Source organism: Henckelia pumila, chromosome 3 (assembly GCF_033568475.1).
Source record: "Henckelia pumila isolate YLH828 chromosome 3, ASM3356847v2, whole genome shotgun sequence".
Lineage (NCBI taxonomy): Eukaryota > Viridiplantae > Streptophyta > Magnoliopsida > Lamiales > Gesneriaceae > Henckelia > Henckelia pumila.
The window spans coordinates 48,954,326-48,975,967 of NC_133122.1; the positions used below are offsets into that span (position 1 = coordinate 48,954,326).

General features: G+C 40.6%; 1 protein-coding gene across 1 annotated transcript; it reads right to left on the minus strand.

Moving 5' to 3' along the window:
• Positions 1–15,082: 15,082 nt before the first annotated feature.
• Positions 15,083–20,186, minus strand: LOC140888682 (uncharacterized). Its single transcript, XM_073296380.1, has 6 exons — positions 20,012–20,186; positions 18,535–19,949; positions 17,036–18,423; positions 16,463–16,937; positions 15,589–16,315; positions 15,083–15,441 (listed from the first exon to the last, which is right to left on the minus strand). The coding sequence occupies exons 1-6, from the start codon at positions 20,184–20,186 to the stop codon at positions 15,083–15,085; spliced, it is 4,539 nt and encodes a 1,512-aa protein (XP_073152481.1).
• Positions 20,187–21,642: the final 1,456 nt, after the last annotated feature.

Consider the following 21,642-nt stretch of genomic DNA (forward strand, 5'->3'; position numbering starts at 1 on the left):
AATTTGATAATATCACCTTTGTGTGTATAGTTAACCAATGTTTTCCATACACGTGGCGAGATATGGATGGCCAGTTTCCCCGAAATTGTGTGGGACCATGCCCAGTTGTGCTAACCAAATTTATAATACACCGGGAATGTCCATGTAATATGAATCTCGTACGAAAATACACAAAGCAAATGCTCCGACAATCCAATCCTATGTTAAATTTAAATTATAGTTATAGTTTTTTTTATTCGATGCCTACACCGCTACACATATATCTATTCCCTGCATAATTGAATTTCATTCACATACACTCACACATCACTCGACCTTAACTCTTCCAAAACACACAGAAATGGATATACATCACTGCATCTCTCGACAATCGACATAGATAGATACATAATGTGTATAAATGTTTTCCAAACAAAAATATTGCGAGTATGAATCAAGCATTGGTGCATAAGAGTAAGATCTTGATTTCAATTTCTTAAAATAAAACATACAAATTGAAGACATTAGAAATCATCATCGAAATCTTGAACCTGATTTAAAATTGATTATATAGATGGTTTGTAACCATTTAAAAACGTGAAATGATCTTTGAACCATACAACCAGCAAAAGTATATATTGATACGTAAAATACAATTGGTACAAAGAATGAACGATACATCCAAAATGGCAAAATTTTCTACACGAATAATACATGATCTATTTCAATAACGTGATCTCCTGGGATGAGCTGATGAAACTCCTCCAACAAAAGACGAACTGCTGCTGACCTGAAACCACTAATCAAGAATGTTAAGGGGGGGCCGGAAGGTGTTCCGGCGTATCCCTTCCGACGCTCAAGTCAGATGCTAGGATAGCGAAATATAGAGAGTGATGTGTGCACACGAGTGAAAAATTAGGATCCAAATAATGAAAGTGAACCTGGTATTTATAGGAGAGAGCTCCGGATTTAGCGCCTACCTTCCTTATCAAGAATCCGCGAATCCCGAGATCACAATCTCGAATATTTAGGCTGAGATCTCGCCCGAATCTTGTCTGACAAAGGAAATAACAATACACTTAATCTGAGTTGAACTGAACTGTCATCATGAGGACGCTATACTGCTGCTCTCCCTGGGGTCATATGAAAAAGGGATGAGTGAGTTATTGCTGAACCCCTGAACTCAACCTGAACACTGATCCTAACATCTTAGCTAGCTCATCAAGGTTGGCCAATCCCTCTACTAAGCTAACTCCCTACTGACATCGGGGCTGAGATGAACTCCAGAGCTCCCGACTCGAGCTGGAGGTGACGGTGGGGGAGCTTGGCTGAGCTCCCGACCCGAGCTGGAGGTGATGGTGGAGGAGCTTGGCTGAGCTCCCGACCCGAGCTGGAGGTGATGGTGGAGGAGCTTGGCTGAGCTCCCGAGCTCCCGAGCTGAGCTCCCGACCCGAACTGGAGGTGATGGTGGAGGAGCTTGGTTGAGCTCACGAAATGAGCTCCTGAACCAGTTCTGGTTGATTAGGGATGTTCATTTTATATTAGGGTCATCCATGAGCTGAGGTGGTTTCCTCCTCCGGGTATCACAAGTCCCTCCCATGAAAGTCGAATTGAGGTCAAAGACTCGAAATTCGTTTTTGATTATGAGATGACCCTAAGAGAATGCCGACCTGAGGTGCCTGCTGAGCCCTCCTGTCATTCTGACAATCATTAACGGTAACTTTTTGAATTCCAACGAATCTTAGCCGTACACCTGTCCAAATTCAACGGCTCGATTTAACCCGATCTTTCTATAAATAGCCCCTTGCTGTCAAAATTTCATTTCACTTTCTTCACTTCTTACTTCTGTAAATTCTCTCTTGAATTCCCCTCTTCCAAGCTTTTCCGCCTTCTTCCCTTTCTCCCAAGTTTTCGAGCTTCCTAAGTAAGTATTTCCTTTCATGGCTACTTCTTCCCGAGCTCATTCTGGAAGCTCTGACGAAGTATTCCGTGAGGTGGATCGATTTGATTCCCTCGCTCTTACTCCCGCAGGAGAGCCTTCAGGCCAGGACCCTGCTCATGCTTCAACCTCTGCTCAGGAATATGACCTGGGCAATGACCCCGAAATCCCCGTGGTGCCATGGTTTGAGCAATACCCATCCGAGCTAGATGCTTCGGATGAGGACAGGATAAGAGCTCTCTCTCACGCCCCGGAGAATTATGAGTTCATCATTCCTGACCCTGAGGCCCGAGCTGACCATCCTCCAAAGGGGTATTATACCTTCTATTTAGATCAGCTGGAGGCCGGTCTTAGGTTTCCTCTCCCCCTTCTTTTTCAACAGCTCAGCCGTTACTATGAGCTTCATTTAGGGCATTTCACTCCTAATTCCTTTTGCACTCTGTGTAGTTTCGTTGTCCTCTTTAGGACTTTAGGCTATGACGTAAATTGTTTTACTATTTGTAATTTTTTACTTCCCAAACGTTCTGAGGAGGGCCCCTTCTACTTTTCTTGCCGACCTAATTGCAAGTTTTTTAAGGGCTCTCCCAGCTCTAACAAAAATTGGAAAAACTCTTTCTTTTTTGTTCATCCCTCCGACGATTGGGATATATGCTCAACTTGGAGGGTGCTTTCCCCCTCTTACCTGTTCTCGCCCCGGGCTTCCGTCAAGGAGAATTGTTTACTGGAGCCCAAAGGGCTATAGGGGGAAGGTGCTTTGATACTTCTGCCCTTCTGACAGAAGATTTGCTCTGCCACCATGGGCTCAGCTCGGCCGATGTCTCGGTCCGAGGAAATCTAGGTATGGCCCTTCCCCTGCCCTTGCTCCAACATGTTAGCTATATTACTATCACTATTTCCTGAACTAACCTCTCTTCTTTCTTATATATATAGAAAAAAGAGTCATGGACGCTGCCATGAAAATAATGCTGGAGAAGAAGAGAACGGCTGCCCCCCTGGGAGCAGGACTGAAGGGAGCTCCGCCAAGCCTAAAGCCCCTTCACCCCGAGCTGCTAGTAAGTCCGAGCCTTCTGCCCCTCACTCTAAGGGCTCAAAAATGCGGGCCACATCCAGCCCTCGCCCTGAAGTGGTAGAGCTGGACTCTGGGAAGTCCTCTATTCCTGAGGTGGTGCCCCTCCGCCAGTTCAGGGCGGATAAACCTCAGACTCTCGTGGTCCGATGCAGGACCAATTTCTTTGAAATGTACCACGATGCTCTGCACATCGTGGGGGTCGGCCCTAATCCAACGGCCGGATCAGTCCTCCGAGATATGATCTCCCAGGCTGACGCCGATTATGTGAAGAGCCTTGGATGGGCTGAACTGATGCAGCGCTCTAACACTGCCTCTGCTGAGGTAACTTTTATTTCTCCATTATTTCATGTTCCTCTTTTTATGTTCTCATTTACTTATTCTTTTTCTTTCTTAGGCCGCCGTCTTGAACGCAGATGTAAGGCCCGAAAATATTAAGTTATTCATGACGGGATTTAAGATTTAAATTTCGAATAAGAGAAAATATGAATTTAAGAATTTATGGAAATTAGAGATTTCAATTTCGTGTCAAAAATATTTAATTTGAGGATTTTTCGGATTTTAAGATTTTAATATCCGGAATTCTTAAATTCAAAGAACTGATACTTATGGAATGTAAGATGTAAATTCCAAGATTATAAATATCAAGGATTTAATTTGAGGATGAAACCGAGCAAGGACCCATTTGCAAATATTAAAAAATTCAAGAACTAGAATGCAATAAGGTCCGAAATGATTTAATTTTAATTCGAAAATATTTAATTTGAGATTATTTAGAGTTTAGAATTAAATTCTATTATTCTTAAATTATTTAGGATTGAAATTGAATTAAATCGCTTGTTCGGGGACTGAATTGCAATTAGGCCAAAGTTCAGGGACTAAACTGTAAATAGGCCAATATATATCCAAAATTCACATATGTCCTAGCATTTCACGTGGGAATCAGAAAGGAATCAGACAAGAACCGAGAAGGGAGGAAAAAAGGCTTTCAAGCCATTTCTGATATTTCAAGCTCCGATAAAAATTGATCCGCCCGGTAAAATTTTTGATTGATCGTATATTTGCGATAACGGCTTTGAGTGCTACGTTTTGACGTAAGTTTTATGAAGTTCTACCATGTTTGAATTTTAAGATATTGTTAGAATTAAAATTTGATTATATATACATGTTCTAGTATATACGACGATAGCATATCTAAGACGGATCGAGAAAAGATCGTCGTTTGAATATGTTTTCGATTTTTGAAAGATTTTTCAGAAAATCTGAATTTTTGGGGCTGTTATATCCGTGAATATGCTGCTGATTTGGTGATGAAGATGGGTTTATATAATTGACTTAATGATGTTAATGTATTTGGAATCACTGAAATCGAACCGTTACGCCATCGGTTTGAATTCCGGTTACGTGATCAAGTTGTTAGATTGTTTAAGCCTAAATAAGATTGAAATGATGTTGGAAGCTGATATTGAATGATATATCAATGCATTTCAGATTTGAATTGCAAGACATCGATTTCGAGTCGGCGAACTCGGGTTGTTTGAAATCGAATCAAGACTTGAGAAACCTACACGTTGAATAGAATTTTGAGCAGAGTTGATAGAATTGTTGTTGTTCAAAGAGTTGCAAGAATTTCAGAGGTTTGAAGCTACGATCAAAAGGTATGATTCGACATTATCCTCGCCAGGTAGAACAACTCGAGAACGTGGTGATTTTCGAGTTTTCCTAAAATCACATACTTATTTGTCTAAGTGTGTTTATGTGATGTATTTCTTATTATTGCCTTGCATGATGTTTGAATGGTGTGTTCAAGATGTGTTAGCTTATTTAATGCATATAGATTATGTTGCATTCATCTTGAACCCTACCTTGAATAGCACAGAGGGCAGAATGGCCTAAAGTGCATATGACGTTTGGAGGGCTGTAGTTGAGTGGCACGGAATGTAGATTTACTTTCAGAGCTAGAAGACTCACTATAGTTGCATCAAAGTCAGGGGAATTGAGATATTTAACGCCACCTCGATTGGGTAAGTTGGTGGTCGGTTAAAGATTTTATTTTCCCGGGATCCCAAGAACTAAGATTTATTGGTATCAGATTTGATAGCCTATTCCTTGAAACATGCATTGTATTTATGCATTAACCTAGAGATTTCTATGATTTGGAATATGCAGTTATAAATGCTAGAATGTTGTGATATGTCATTCTAGATATGAATGTATTGATATGCTTGAAATGATATTGCTTTAGATGAATAGCTATGCTTTAAGGATTTAAGAATGAAGTATATTTCTATGATTACATGTTGTTACATGTTTTGATGATTTAGAATTCTTATAGCATATAGATTCAATATGCTTATATGGTGTATATGCATGTCTTTCATACTGGGATTTATTCTCATTGGAGTTACCGGCTGTTGCTTTGTTTGTATGTGTGCATTGCATCAGGTTTGGGACATGAGCGAGTCAGTTGTGGCTTGGATAGCTCGAGATTGAGAAATATTAGCATGTGGTGATTTCGGGCTAAGAATAGATTGCTGTCAAATGCATGTTAGAAGGTGTTGGTTTAGTTTGAGCTTTGAAAACTTAGAATTGAGTTTATTGTATTGTACCTTAGAAACATGTATGCGATCATTGTTATGTCTAGATATGCATGTGTTTATGCTTGGGACATGTTGAGATTATGTATGCAATTTTTCAGGTTTGAGATAGCCCTAGCAACTTTGATCTTTGTTGTAGCCTTTGGTAATTTTTGTAAATTTCTGCACCGACCTTTCTTGGTAGAATGAGCATAACGTTTTACTGAAAACTCCGATTAGGGTGCGGTTGGTGGAATTGGAAAGCTAAGACAAACATCTACAACTGTTATGTTTAAACTTTTTCCATATTCTGCACGAAACCCATGCGCGGGCGTGCCTGAAGAGGGGCGCGGGCGCGCGTGGGGTTCTGAAAAAAAAATATTTTTGGTTCTTTTTGCGACGTGATTTTGCGTCGCCAAATGTTCTGGTTAATTTTATTCAGATTGAATAATTATTGTCTAATTAATGATGCTTATTCATTAATTGCCCCTTAAGATGAGATTAGCACCCGAGGTCCCCACAACAGGTGGTATCAGAGCGTAAAGTCTTGGACTTAGAAAGAAGTTGAGCGGGGTAGATTGAGTCGTATGCATTTATAGTATTGCATGATTATGCTTTACTTGCTTTAAAGAATTGTGTGCGACTATAATTGTTTGATTGAACACTGCTTGCTTTACTGAGATGAGAATTACATGCTTATATGCTGATATGTATGCCTGATTTCTTGAATTCATTAGAATAAGTGAATTCGTTGCAAGCATGTATTATTTGAAAAACATAAGAATTTGAAAGTATGTGTTCTATTCAGAAGCATGAGATTATATGTATGTTATACTGAAATTGTATTTTATAATATCTGCAATATATATTGCTTCTGTTATCGAAGAATACAGATTGTGCAGATAGTATGAGAACCTCAAACAGAACAGAACCTCAGACAGAACCAAACAGTGTTGAGGTAAGGTTTTGAGCCTATCGATATAATGATTGCCCTGAGGAGTATGTTAGTTGAACAACTCCAGAGCTATTAATCACCAACTCAGAAAGATACAGAATATGCTATGTCTAGAAAGGGCTTGAGTTTAAAAGCTGGATCAGTTGTTCAAGTGAAGAATATTCATATGAACATAGAACCAGCCTGATTTTATATCAACTCCATGGCTTAACAAGAAGTTGGTGAATTTGACAGAAGAACTTATGGAAGAGCAGACGTATTGAAATGGTTTGGCAGGTAAGTAAACAGAATTGTTTCTTTCTGTATGTATTAGAAAAGATAGAAAAGCAGAATTTTCCAAACAGAAGCATAGCCACTTGAATGACTTGATTGAAGCCAGAGATAGAATAAAGAAAGAAACTCAAACCGGTTGTATAAAACAGAGTAGAATTTTATTCACACCTCTGTAATTGTGAAAAACTATGATCATCACCTCCACTACAACTTCCATAGTAGTATAGCTATGAAGCAAGAGATAGTGACAATAGCAGGAAAGATCGATTCAGCCTAAACTCTAGCAGATGAAGAAATATAAGCATAGCTTCCATAGCTGAAATAGATCAAGAGAATATTTGAATGACAGATAATTTCATAGGCAATAATCCAATACAGAAAATAAGGCTCAAGTTGTATTAGATAAGAATATTACAGGTAAGTGAGTTAATTCTAGTTAACCGCTTATATATTGATTGCATAGCATACATTCATAGATCAGTGATTTGTTATGCTACAATCCGTATCTGATGAGCCTTTATTCATCGTATTTGCTAAGATTTTGCCTTTGAGTAGATGGAACACATTTGTAAGATTAGTCATAGAAGATGAAATACAGAATTGAGGAAATAAGAGTGAATGTGCTGATATCAGGCGTGAGATATTAAGCTAGAATGCATTATAGATATTAATGCAATAACTGAGTACCAGTTAACAGCTGATTGAATCTGTGCACTGATAAAGCAATAGAAATGACTAAAAATATATGATATGAGTTTCAGAAATTAGATTTTGTTATTTCGGTACTGCTTATATCACGATGACCGTGGAAGAATGTCAGTAGAAGTCTAGTCGATATATTGAACTAGTACAGAACTAACCTAGAATTGACAGCTATGTCAGTGGTTAGAATGTACAGAAATAGTTCAATGACATATTTTGATCTTTCTACGACATGAACAAAGTTCTATATAGAGTAGTGTGTAGTACGAAGATCTTATGACAATTCGTATAGAAAAGCGCTACTTGACTTTACGAACTCCAGAAATAACAGAAGAGTGATGAATGAAGAATTATTCTAGTACCGAATTGATTATGAATTCTATGACAGTGAATTATGTCGAAAAGATGATATTCGACTATTGTCATGCAGAAAGTTAGAGATAAACTCATATCAATAGAGAATAAGAAAAACCAGTTACAGTAGAGCTTTTTCTTCAATTTTGCTAAAGCTATTCCATCAGAGAAATCACGATTCTTGAATCTCATGATATCGATTCTGAGGTTTTTGTATTCGACCTCAATCGATTTTGATTGACTCTTATTCCTTTGCTAGAGTCTGATTTGATTTACTCGCTTTAAGTTTTGATATGCAAGTGAGTTGTTTTCACTGTGCAGATTTTGTCATTCAGAATATTTGATTTTGGGTTACCTTGACTTGAGCGAGTTTCTTTGATTTGAAATTTGAGAATTATTGATTATTTGATGTGTCTATTCAGTGTATCTTGAAGTATTTGGCTTGTAACTGATAGAAATTAAGATTCAGACCATCAACAAGATTTATGGGATTTAGATAATTGCTTGATTGATTGAGTACAGATCTATCCTTGTTGTATCTTTGTGCTTGAGTTTCTAGACAGATGCTCAAACAATCAGAATTGTTGCAATCCAAGCTAAACTCGATTGGTTTGAAAAGATAAAAGCAACATGGATATTAGATCAAGCAATGAAAATTCGATTGAGAATGCTAGATTAAGATAAGAGATAAGACAGCAGATCAGAATAGATAACTTTTGCGGTGAATAATCGTTTGAGTATGCCAGATATTCTAGATATGGAATATTAGATTCTGAAAGAGGCATATGACAACAAATTGAATATCCATTCAATTGTTTACACATGTATGATTTACATGTAGTCATTACTTGAAAATCAGTATTGGTGAAAGAAATGAAAACAGATACGCCAGAATTGACATGACCAATACTAAAATTCCATTAAACGAAGCAGAAAAGAAGAACCCAAGTAGTGTCTGTAACAGATTAGTTACATAAGAGCTGAAAGAAGATCAACTTTGCAGAAGATTTTAGTTCGAATCTACTCGAATCGTCATGATTTTGCGATTTAGATTGTAGTATATTGCGACAGATTCAAGAATATGTTATATTCGATATGATACAAACATACAGTGATACATGTTATAAAGTTAGCAAGATGATCAGATTACATGAATTATTGAAATCTATTGTCGAGATAGAGACTTTAGATTTGTTTTCTAGATTTTGGCATTGATTGTCAGATGTTCTGAGTGTTTGGTTGTATGAGATTTCATTATACCATCCTCTGATTAGTGGACTATCAGATGTGATTATCCAGATTTCCGAGGATATACTCAGAACTATAGTACTAGATTTGGTACTAGTTGATTGATTATTTGCCACTTGATTACTATAATTCCTGTGACAGCTATCTAATAGATATAGAGACAGTATTTTGATTTTTTAGATGATAAGAAAAGCAGAATTATCTTTAGATTGAAATGATATTGCAGAAGTATCAGCTATCAGACCAGATATGAGTCAAGAAAAGATAGAAAATGTGAAGATTGATTTGAACAGAATAAGAATAGAGCAACATTGACAGAGCTAGAAAATGAGCAACAGATATAGATTTGAAGCCTGAACAGAATGATCAGCAAAGAAGTTCTTTCCCAAGCATCATTAGGTTCAGAAAGAGATTTCAGAAGCTATAAGTCTTTGATCTAGATTATTGATTAATACTCAATCTCGAATTGTCAGACAGATGACTTGTTATCCATATGCATTGGCTGAAGCATATCAACTAGAATATGTATGTGCATTCAAGTCAGATAATTGATACAGAGTTAGATCACGAGAAAGAGCAACTTAGATATAAGTTGACCCAGTGATTATATGTTAATGACAATAGATATGATTACAGAAGCGATCAGAAAAAAGAATAAGATACTATAGAAGAGAAGATATCAGAATAGATATCTAAAGCTCAGAGAATTGAAGTACTTATTACTTCAGTCAGCTATACAGCTTACGAGAATCAACAGTAAGATCGAATGCGATTTCGAGAACGAAATCATTCCTTAGAGGGGAGGAATTGTAAGGCCCAAAAATATTAAGTTATTCATGACGGGATTTAAGATTTAAATTTCGAATAAGAGAAAATATGAATTTAAGAATTTATGGAAATTAGAGATTTCAATTTCGGGTCAAAAATATTTAATTTGAGAATTTTTCGGATTTTAAGATTTTAATATCCGAAATTCTTAAATTCAAAGAATTGATATTTATGGAATGTAAGATGTAAATTCCATGATTATAAATATCAAGAATTTAATTTGAGGATGAAACCGAGCAAGGACCCATTTGCAAATATTGAAAAATTCAAGGACTAGAATGCAATAAGGTCCGAAATAATTTAATTTTAATTCGAGAATATTTAATTTGAGATTATTTAGAGTTTAGAATTAAATTCTATTATTCTTAAATTATTTAGGATTGAAATTGAATTAAATCGCTTGTCCGGGGACTGAATTGCAATTAGGCCAAAGTTCAGGGACTAAACTGTAAATAGGCCAATATATATCCAAAATTCACATATTTCCTAGAATTTCACGTGGGAATCAGAAAGGAATCAGACAAGAACCGAGAAGGGAGGAAAAAAGGCTTCCAAGCCATTTCTGATATTTCAAGCTCCGATAAAAATTGATCCGCCCGGTAGAATTTTCGATTGATCGTATATTTGCGATCACGGCTTCGAGTGCTACGTTTTGACGTAAGTTTTATGAAGTTCTACCATGTTTGAATTTTAAGATATTGTTAGAATTAAAATTTGATTATATATACATGTTCTAGTATATACGACGATAGCATATCTAAGACGGATCGAGAAAAGATCGTTATTTGAATTTGTTTTCGATTTTTGAAAGATTTTTCAGAAAATCTGAATTTTTGGGGCTGTTATATCCGTGAATATGCTGCTGATTTGGTGATGAAGATGGGTTTATATAATTGACTTAATGATGTTAATGTATTTGGAATCACCATCGGTTTGAATTTCGGTTACGTGATCAAGTTATTAGATTGTTTAAGCCTAAATAAGATTGAAATGATGTTGGAAGCTGATATTGAATGATATATCAATGCATTTCAGATTTGAATTGCAAGAAATCGATTTCGAGTCGGCGAACTCGGGTTGTTTGAAATCGAATCAAGACTTGAGAAACCTACACGTTGAATAGAATTTTGAGCAGAGTTGATAGAATTGTTGTTGTTCAAAGAGTTGCAAGAATTTCAGAGGTTTGAAGCTACGATCAAAAGGTATGATTCGACATTATCCTCGCCAGGTAGAACAACTCGAGAACGTGGTGGTTTTCGAGTTTTCCTAAAATCACATACTTATTTGTCTAAGTGTGTTTATGTGATGTATTTCTTATTATTGCCTTGCATGATGCTTGAATGATGTGTTCAAGATGTGTTAGCTTATTTAATGCATACAAATTATGTTGCATTCATCTTGAACCCTACCTTGAATAGCACAGAGGGCAGAATGGCCTAAAGTGCATATGACGTTTGGAGGGCTGTAGTTGAGTGGCACGGAATGTAGATTTACTTCCAGAGCTAAAAGACTCACTATAGTTGAATCAAAGTCAGGGAAATTGAGATATTTAACGCCACCTCGATTGGGTAAGTTGGTGGTCGGTTAAAGATTTTATTTTCCCGGGGATCCCAAGAACTAAGATTTATTGGTATCAAATTTGATAGCCTATTCCTTGAAACATGCATTGTATTTATGCATTAACCTAGAGATTTCTATGGTTTGGAATATGCAGTTATAAATGCTAGAATGTTGTGATATGTCATTCTAGATATGAATGTATTGATATGCTTGAAATGATATTGCTTTAGATGAATAGCTATGCTTTAAGGATTTAAAAATGGAGTATATTTCTATGATTACATGTTGTTACATGTTTTGATGATTTAGAATTCTTATAGCATATAGATTCAATATGCTTATATGGTGTATATGCATGTCTTTTATACTGGGATTTATTCTCACCGGAGTTATCCGGCTGTTGCTTTGTTTGTATGTGTGCATTGCATCAGGTTTGGGGCATGAGCGAGTCAGTTGTGTCTTGGATAGCTCGAGATTGAGAAATATTAGCATGTGGTGACTTCGGGCTAAGAATAGATTGCTGTCAAATGCATGTTAGAAGGTGTTGGTTTAGTTCGAGCTTTGAAAACTTAAAATTGAGTTTATTGTATTGTACCTTAGAGACATGTATGCGATCATTGTTATGTCTAGATATGCATGTGTTTATGCTTGGGACATGTTGAGATTATGTATGCAATTTTTCAGGTTTGAGATAGCCCTAGCAACTTTGATCTTTGTTGTAGCCTTTGGTAATTTTTGTAAATTTCTGCACCGACCCTTCTTGGTAGAATGAGCATAACTTTTTACTGAAAACTCCGATTAGGGTGCGGTTGGCGGCATTGGAAATCTAAGACAAAGATCTACAACTGTTATGTTTAGTATTTTTCCATATTCTGCCCGAAACCCATGCGCGGGAGCGCCTGAAGAGGGGCGCGGGCGCACGTGGGGTTCTGAAAAAAAAAATATTTTTGGTTCTTTTTGCGACGTGATTTTGCGTCGCCAAATGTATAGTTTTGCGTTGCCAAATGTTCTGGTTAATTTTATTCAGATTGAATAATTATTATCTAATTAATGATGCTTATTCATTAATTGCCCCTTAAAATAAGATTAGCACCCGAGGTCCCTACAGCTGAGATGTCCCTCCGAGCTTCCATGGCTCGCAAGCAATTTTCCAAGGATACCCGAGGTTACGAAGCTCATTTTGCTGAGCTTAATCAGTTAGCGGAGGACGCCAAGCTTGGTCATGAAAAGGAGGTGGCCAATCTCCGAGCCCAAATGGAGGAGATGCGGATGGGCTTCCAGGCTGACTGGCTGAAGCAGCTGAACGACCTCCGAGTCTCTGAGGTGCAGAAAGAAGCCCTGCAGGGTGAACTTAAAGGCTCCCATGATCAGCTTTCTCAAGCCCTCCAAGAGCTAGAGCTATCCCGAACCGAGCTGACCAAAGGAGCTGAAGGCTTCAAAGAAAGCTTCCTAAAGTCGGACGAGTTTATGGATGAGGTTGCTGTCCAAGCCTATGGCTACCTGTCCAAAGGGTTCGAGGGTTGTACGCAGCAGTTCAGGGCAGCAGGTTATCCTCCTGAAGGGATCCCAGTAGATTTTCTAGACTTGGATGGATTTGCCCTCTCCCTCACCTCAGGGGAGGCAACCAAGGAGGACGAGGCTGAGGCCGAGGGAGGCGAGGGTGAAGGGGAGAATGAAAATTAATTTTTGTAATTGCTGATGTAAACACTTAGATTTTTTTCAGATTATGAAAGCTCAGTTATATTATTATTCTTTTAGGTTATCACAATTTGAGTTGCGATTACTAACACCTTAAAATGAGCTGAGCTCCTTAGAGGGAGGCAAAATTAACACTTAAAAATAAACTAACACTCAAAAGGCGTTGAGCTTAGCTAATCTCTAGGTGGCCGAGCTAAGCTCCCTAAGGGGAGGCATAATAATCATTTAAAAATAAACCAACACCCGAAAGTGTTGAGCCGAGCTGAGCTCCTTGAGACGAGAAAGATACATACTTAAAAATAAACTAACATTCAAAGGTGAGTTGAGCTGAGTTCCTGAAGGGAGGCAAGATAAATACTTAAAAATTAACTCCCAAAGGTGAGCTGAGCTAAGCTCTTGAAGGGAGGCAAGATAAATACTTAAAAATAAACTAACACTCAAAAGGCGTTGAGTTTAGCTGAGCTCTAGGTGGCCGAGCTAAGCTCCCTAAGGGGCATAATAATTATTTAAAAATAAACCAACATCCAAAAGTGTTGAGCCGAGCTGAGCTCCTTGAGAGGAGCAAGATACATACTTAAAAATAAACTAACATCCAAAGCTGAGCCGAGCTGATCTCCCGAGCCGAGCTGGTAAATATGCCGAGGAGTCTTGGCCGAGCTCCCGATGTGACTTGACGTATGTTACCCGAGAGCTTGAATGAACTCCCGACCTGCCCTGGCTTATGTTATCCGAAAGCTTGAATGAACTTCCGACCTAACCTGACTGATGTTGCCCAAGAGCTTGCATGAGCTCCCGACCTGCCCTGACTGATGTTACCCGAGAACTTGAATGAACTCCCGACCTGACCTGGCTTATGTTATCCGAAAGCTTGAATGAACTTCCGACCTGACCTGACTGATGTTGCCCGAGAGCTTGCATGAGCTCCCGACCTGACCTGACTGATGTTGCCCGAGAGCTTGCATGAGCTCCCGACCTGCCCTGACTGATGTTACCCGAGAACTTGAATGAACTCCCGACCTGACCTGGCTTATGTTGCTCGAAAGCTTGAATGAGCTCCTGACCTGTAATGGTTGATGTGCCAAGTACTAGATGTGTTTCAGTTAAAATGTGACTAAGGTAATGAGCTGAGCCAAAGTCAGGGTCGAGGTGACGTAAATAAGGTAAAGATCTGAACCAAAGTCAGGGGCATAAGAGGCGTAACTAAGGTGATGAGCTGAACCAAAGTCATGGGCCTAAGAGGCATGACTAAGGTGATGAGCTGAACCAAAGTCAGGGGCCTAAAAGGCATGACTAAGGGGATGAGCTGAACCAAAGTCAGGGGCCTAAAAGGCGTGACTAAGGCGATGAGCTGAACCAAAGTCAGGGTCGAGGTGACGTAAATAAGGTAAAGATCTGAACCAAAGTCAGGGGCCTAAGAGGCGTGACTAAGGTGATGAGCTGAACCAAAGTCAGGGGCCTAAAAAGCGTGACTAAGGTGATGAGCTGAACCAAAGTCAGGGGCCTAAAAGGCGTGACTAAGGGGATGAGCTGAACCAAAGTCAGGAGCCTAAAAGGCGTGACTAAGGCGATGAGCTGAACCAAAGTCAAGGGCCTAAAAGGCGTGACTAAGGTGATGAGCTGAACCAAAGTCAGGGGCCTAAAAGGCGTGACTAAGGCGATGAGCTGAACCAAAGTCAGGGGCCTAAAAGGCGTGACTAAGGTGATGAGCTGAATCAAAGTCAGGGGCCTAAAAGGCGTGACTAAGGGGATGAGCTGAACCAAAGTCAGGGGCCTAAAAGGCGTGACTAAGGTGCTGAGCTGAGGCATGTCTACATCAATATTTTCAAAAGAGCAACTGCTTATAGATAAAAGTAAAATATAGCCTGCATGAATTACAACTGAAAGGAAAATTGTTCTTGCAACATTTAAGAATAATATTTGCGTAAATTGTAAGCGCTCCAAGGTCTCTTCAACATCTTCTCCTTTGAATCTTCCAAGTAGTAAGCATCCGAACTGAGCCTCATCACCACCTTGTACGGTCCTTCCCATTTAGGGTCGTGCTTCCCTATAGCCCCCTCCTGAACTTTTCTCAGCACCAAATCTCCTACCTGGAAGCCCTTCCTGCGCACCCGACGATTATAGGACCGAGCTATCCTGTTCTTGTACGCCTCCATTCTGATGGCAGCACCTTTTCTCTTTTCATCCAAGAAGTCTAAGTCTTCCATTCTCTTTTCTCCATTCTTCTCACCGTAGTAAATGACCCGAGCCGACTCTTCCCCAATTTCTGCTGGCAAGACCGCCTCATTTCCATAAACCAGGCTAAATGGAGTTTCTCCGGTCCCAATTTTTGGCGTAGTACGATATGAACATTACACGCTAGGGAGCTCTTCCACCCAATTTCCCTAGGCCTTTCCCAAGCGTGTCTTCAAACTTTGTACTAAGGATCGGTTAGTCACTTCCACCTGGCCATTGCTTTGGGGATAATGGACAGAGGTGAAGTGCTTTTGGATCTTCATCTCTTTACACCATGCTTGCACCCGAGCTCCTTGAAATTGTCTTCCATTATCAGAAATAAGCTTCTTAGGTACCCCAAATCTGCATACTATATTCTTCCATAGAAATTTCAGCACTTTTCCTTCAGTAATTCGAGCCAAGGCCTCCGCCTCCACCCACTTAGAGAAGTAATCAATAGCGACCAACAAGAATTTTTTCTGAGCTGGAGCTGGGGGGAAAGGACCCACAATATCCATTCCCCACTGATCGAAAGGACACACTGCCACGATTCCTTTCATTAACGCTGCTGGCTGATGCTGAAGTCTGCTATGTCGCTGACAACTGTCACAAGAAGTCACCAAAGCTATGGCGCCTTTCAAAATAGTAGGCCAAAAATATCCCGCTAAGAGAACCTTACGGGCTAGAGAATAAGACCCCAAGTGATTTCCACAACACCTCTCGTGTATCTCCTTCAAGACATAATGAGCTTCCTTAGGGCCTAAACACTTGAGAAGAGGTCCAGAAAATGACCTCTTATAAAGAACTCCCTCCACCATCACAAAGCGGAGACTCCTCTGCTTCAACCGATATGCCTTCTTTGGATCCTTGGGTAATTCGCCCTTCTCCATATACTCAAAGAGCTCTCTTCTCCAGTCACTCTCTTCCTGAGCTAATGGTGTGAGCTCAGTAGAAGGTGTTAATTCCACTTGCACGACTACCTCTCTGTTTTTTCAGTTATGAAGTGAGCTAGCCATCTTGGCAAGATAATCTGCTTTTTCATTGCTCTCCCTCGTAATTTGTTCAAACATTACCTCATCAAAGAGACCCCGAGCTTCCTCTATCGCCCTCATGTATTCCTTCAACTTCTCATTTTTGACTTCATACATTCCATTCACCTGCTGAGCTACTAACTGTGAATCAGAGTAGAGATGCACCCGAGCTGCCCCAGCTTGCTTAGCTGCTCGGAGGCCGATTAGCACAGCCTCATACTCTGCCTCGTTATTAGAAGCTCGAAAATCCAACCTAACTTCCAACCTGATCTCATCTCCACGAGGGGAGATCAAAAACACCCCCACTCCACATCCTTCATTATTAGAAGAGCCATCAACATATACTTTCCACAAATCCTCTGCTCCCACATGTCTCGTTTCGGCCAGGAAATCAGCCAACTCCTGAGCCTTAATGGCTGACCTTGGTTCATACTGGATGTCATACTCACTGAGCTTCGTAGTCCATTTTACCAATCTTCCCGAGATATCAACTCGAGTCAATATCCTCCCAATGGGACTGTTGGTCAGCACCACAATAGAATGTGATAGAAAGTAAGGTCTGAGCTTCCTTGCTGTCATAACCAAGGCCAACGCTAGCTTTCCACCTCCGAATACCGGAGTTCTGCACCCTTAAGGGCATGTGAGAAGAAGTAGATAGGGTGTTGAGCTTCTCCCTCCTGCCTAATAAGTACTGAGCTGACTGCCCCTTCCATAGCTGATAAATAGATATACAATGGTTCCCCAGAAGTTGCCTTAGTCAACACAGGGAGTTCGGCTAAATAGTTTTTTAGGTCATCAAATGCTTTCCCGCATTCAGCATCCCACTCAAACTTCTTAGCTCTTCGAAAAACCCTGAAGAAAGGTAAACTTCTATGAGCTGATAGGGATATGAACCGAGATAGAGCCGCTATCCTCCCTGCTAACCTTTGAACTTCCTGCAGATTTCTAGGATGAGACATGGATCGGATAGCTTGCACTTTCTCTGGGTTAGCCTCAATTCCCCTTTCAGTAACCATGTATCCCAAAAACTTGTCTCCTTTTACTCCAAACACACATTTCTCAGGATTGAGCTTTATTCCGTAAGACCTGAGTGTGGCAAAGGTCTCCTTCAAGTCAGTAATCAAACCCTCATCATCTTTAGACTTTACCAGGATATCATCCACATAAACTTCCACATTTCTCCATACCTGGGAAGCGAACACTCTGTCCATGAGTATATGATAAGTATCCCCTGCATTCTTTAAACCAAAAGGCATCACTCTGTAACAGAAAGTTCCATGAGAGGTGGTGAAACTTACTTTATCTTGATCTTCCTCTGCCAAAGGAATTTGGTGGTACCCTTGATATGCATCCATGAAACACAAATATTGATGACCTGCTATAGAGTCAACCAGCTGATCAATTCGAGGCAGAGGATAGCAATCTTTTGGGCATGCCTTATTTAAGTCTCGAAAATCAACACACATCCTCCACTTGCCTGAACTCTTAGGGACAAGGACCACATTCGAAAACCAAGTAGGGAACTGCACTTCCCTAATGTGACCTGCCCTAAGGAGCTCATCAACCTTCTTCTTAATAACTTTATCCTTTTCAGGTCCAAAGTGTCTCTTCTTCTGCTTTATCGGTCTTGCTCCCCCAAAAATGTTGAGTCGATGAACCATGATTTCTGCACTAACCCCTGTGAGCTCTGATATAGACCAAGCAAAAATGTCTTTTTTCTTCTTCAAGCAATCAACCAAGCTTTGCCTCACCGACGGGCTGAGGTCAGCAACTAATTTAACGACCTGAGCTCCCGGGCTTAACTCCATCTTCTCATGACCTTCTTCAGACACCAGAAGCACTTTCTGTCCAAACACCCTCGGTATCCGACCTACTGAGACCATTCCTACCTCCCTACGCTTCTTCTTTGCATCAATCTTTACCTCATTCACATAGCACAACCGAGCTGCCTTTTGATCACCCCGAACGACCCCCACTTCTCTTCCACTTGGGAATTTCAACTTCTGATGATAGGTAGATGCCACAGCTCAGAAATCACTCAGGGCAGGGCGCCCCAATATTCCATTGAAAGAGGATGGTGCATCCACCACCGTGAAGCAGACCATTTTGGTTACCCTATGCTCTCCATTTCCAAGAGATAACGGGAGCACTATTTGTCCCATCGGTTGCAAAGCATGACCTGTGAACCCATACAACTCCATGGTGATTGGGTCCAACTCAAATCCTTCCAACTTCATTTGGTCAAGGGTTTCTTTGAAGATAATGTTTACTGAGCTACCAGTATCAACAAAGATGTGAGCCACATCATAATTGGCTATGGTCAAGGTGATCAATAAGGGATCATTATGAGGAACCACCACATCCTTTAAATCTTCCCTTCCAAAACTGATGTTTGGATCAGTAGGACAGCTGAGTTGAGAATTTACCTCCAAATTTTCTAATCTGCGCCCGTGAGCTTTGCGAGCCCTTCCTGAATCTCCATCTGTAGTGCCTCCTGAAATCATATTGATCATGCCCCTATGAGGTTGATTTGCAATTTGCTCAACTCTGTCTTCCTGACCATTTCGCGGAGCTCTTCTCTGATGATCAGGTTGATTTCCCCTCACTTCATTTTCCTGATTCCTCCATTGAGGAGCTCGGCCTTGGCGAGGAGGATTTGCCCTTCGAGTCAGCTCAGCTCTGATTCGAGGGTCATCATACATGATCCTTTGAACCTCCTCACCTAGCCTCTGACAATCATTGGTGATATGCCCATACTCCTGATGAAAATCGCAAAACTTGTCAGATGGCGGTAACCGCGGGCCTTTCTTAGCATTACGGGGCCTCACAAGTGCTCGCCTATCCTCACATACTTGCATTTCCTTCTCCAGGCTTACTGAGAGTGGTACATAGGGGTAGAGTCCTTTGACCCTGTTCATCTCTTCTGCAACCCTCTTCCTTCCTCCTTCTGTCTTTCCCTCTGCCTTTGCTCCTACCTTGGCACTGAGCTTGCTCCCAGACGTTCCTTCCTGTCTCCTCTGCCTTTGTGCATCCTCAAAATTCATGTACTTCTCAGCTCGACTAAGGAGCTCATCATAAGTCAAAGGAGGCTTCTTGACCAAGGATCTGAAAAACTCTCCTCCTCTCAACCCTTGAGTGAAAGAGTTAACCAAAGTGTCAGCAGTGGCAGCGGGCACTTCCAGAGCTGCTGTATTGAAGCGTTGAATATACTCCCGCAACGGTTCCACCTCAGATTGCTTCATATTGAACAAACTGAGGGAAGTCTTCAAATATCTCTTGCTACTCGCATATTGGTGTAGAAAAGCTGAGCTGAAGTCATTGAAACTTCGAATGCTACCAGGCTGTAAAAGGTTGAACCATTGCTGAGCTGATCTCACCAGAGTAGTGAGGAAGACCCGGAATTTAATTGCATTCGAATATCTATGCAACAGGGCTGCATTTTCAAATCTCCCCAAATGTTCCTCCGGATCTGAGCTCCCGTCATACTCCCCTAAAGTAGGTTGCTTAAAATTTGCAGGGAGTTCTTCATCTAGAATAGCCCGAAAAAAAGGGCTTTCCCTCTGTATAGGCCCAGGCCGACCTCCGACTTGCCGACACAGTCTCCGATCTCTTCCCACATTGCATCCATTGGGTTTGGCTGGCCTACGGGTGGAGGTGGATTCTGACCCATGGCCGCTTGCACCGTTTGAGTGATGAACTGACTGAGCTGATCCACAGTCATGTCCGCCACATTCCCTCTTCCCCTTCCTCTTCCTCTTCCTGCCATATCTACGCCTTAGCTTGAAATTCCCACAGACGGCGCCAATTGATCTACCTCAATAATGTGATCTCCTTGGATGAGCTGATGAAACTCCTCCAACAAAAGACGAACTGCTGCTGACCTGAAATCACTAATCAAGAATGTTAAGGGGGGGCCGGAAGGTGTTCCGGCGTATCCCCTCCGACGCTCAAGTCAGATGCTAGGATAGCGAAATATAGAGAGTGGTGTGTGCACACGAGTGAAAAATTAGGATCCAAATAATGAAAGTGAATCTGGTATTTATAGGATAGAGCTCTGGATTTAGCGCCTACCTTCCTTATCAAGAATCCGCGAATCCCCGGATCACAATCCCGAATATTTAGGCTGAGATCTCGCCCGAAACTTGTCTGACAAAGGAAATAACAATACACTTAATCTGAGCTGAACTGTCATCATGAGGACGCTATGCTGCTGCTCTCCCTGGGGTCATATGGAAAAGGGATGAGTGAGTTATTGCTGAACCCCTGAACTCAACCTGAACACTGATCCTAACATCTTAGCTAGCTCATCAAGGTTGTAGTGACTCTGCATGGTATCACCTACTAACTGGCAACTAATAGCATGCATTAAACTTAATACAGCAAAATAACTTAACAAAGTAAAACGTGCGGAAACTTAAATTTACATATCAGCTTAGTAACATAATCCAGGCTTAAATCTGTAGTGATACAACCAAATTGAAATACTTAAAAGTAAATATTATACAGCTAAAACAAATCCTGCTGTATAAATTCCCCTGAAAAGATCCGGCTCCCTAGTCCTGCCTCAAACTACCGGCTCTGTCCATCCTGCGACCTGCCCCATAGAATAGGATGTCCAAGATAACAACTAGGACGTGAGCGCTAATGCCCAGTATATAGACATGAGTAAACATATGTATATAATGCATGCAACATGATAACTGGTAAAGGGTCATCTGAAAAGTCATGCTCAGTACCGGCGCCACATGAGTGCTGTCACCGCACGGATCAACCTCTGGGTGCAACCACACTCGTCTAGTACACCAGAGTAGACAGACATAAATGCCCCCGCCATCGCGGTACTCTCAGTGACAGACTATCGAGTATAGAGCTGAGCGGCTCTATAGTCAGGTATAACAAGATATAGGCTCAACGTGTATATGCACATGACATATGAATATAGAAAGCGGTAAATCATATATCATGCCATATAATAATGCCAAATAAATGCAACATATAAACATGTATACTCGCTGGCAATCTCAGTCAATGTGTACGTACCTCTAGGCTAGTTCAAGTATAGTAGGATCCTCGGTTCCAAGCCTATATTTAAAAGTTCACCATATCACTACATAAATTCTATAAGCCTTAACTAAGCTAATAAGTACTTCCAAAACTTAAATAGATTCCCGAACCATACCTTCGTCCGTAGATAGCCCTTTGGAGTCGCTAGTCCCGGATGA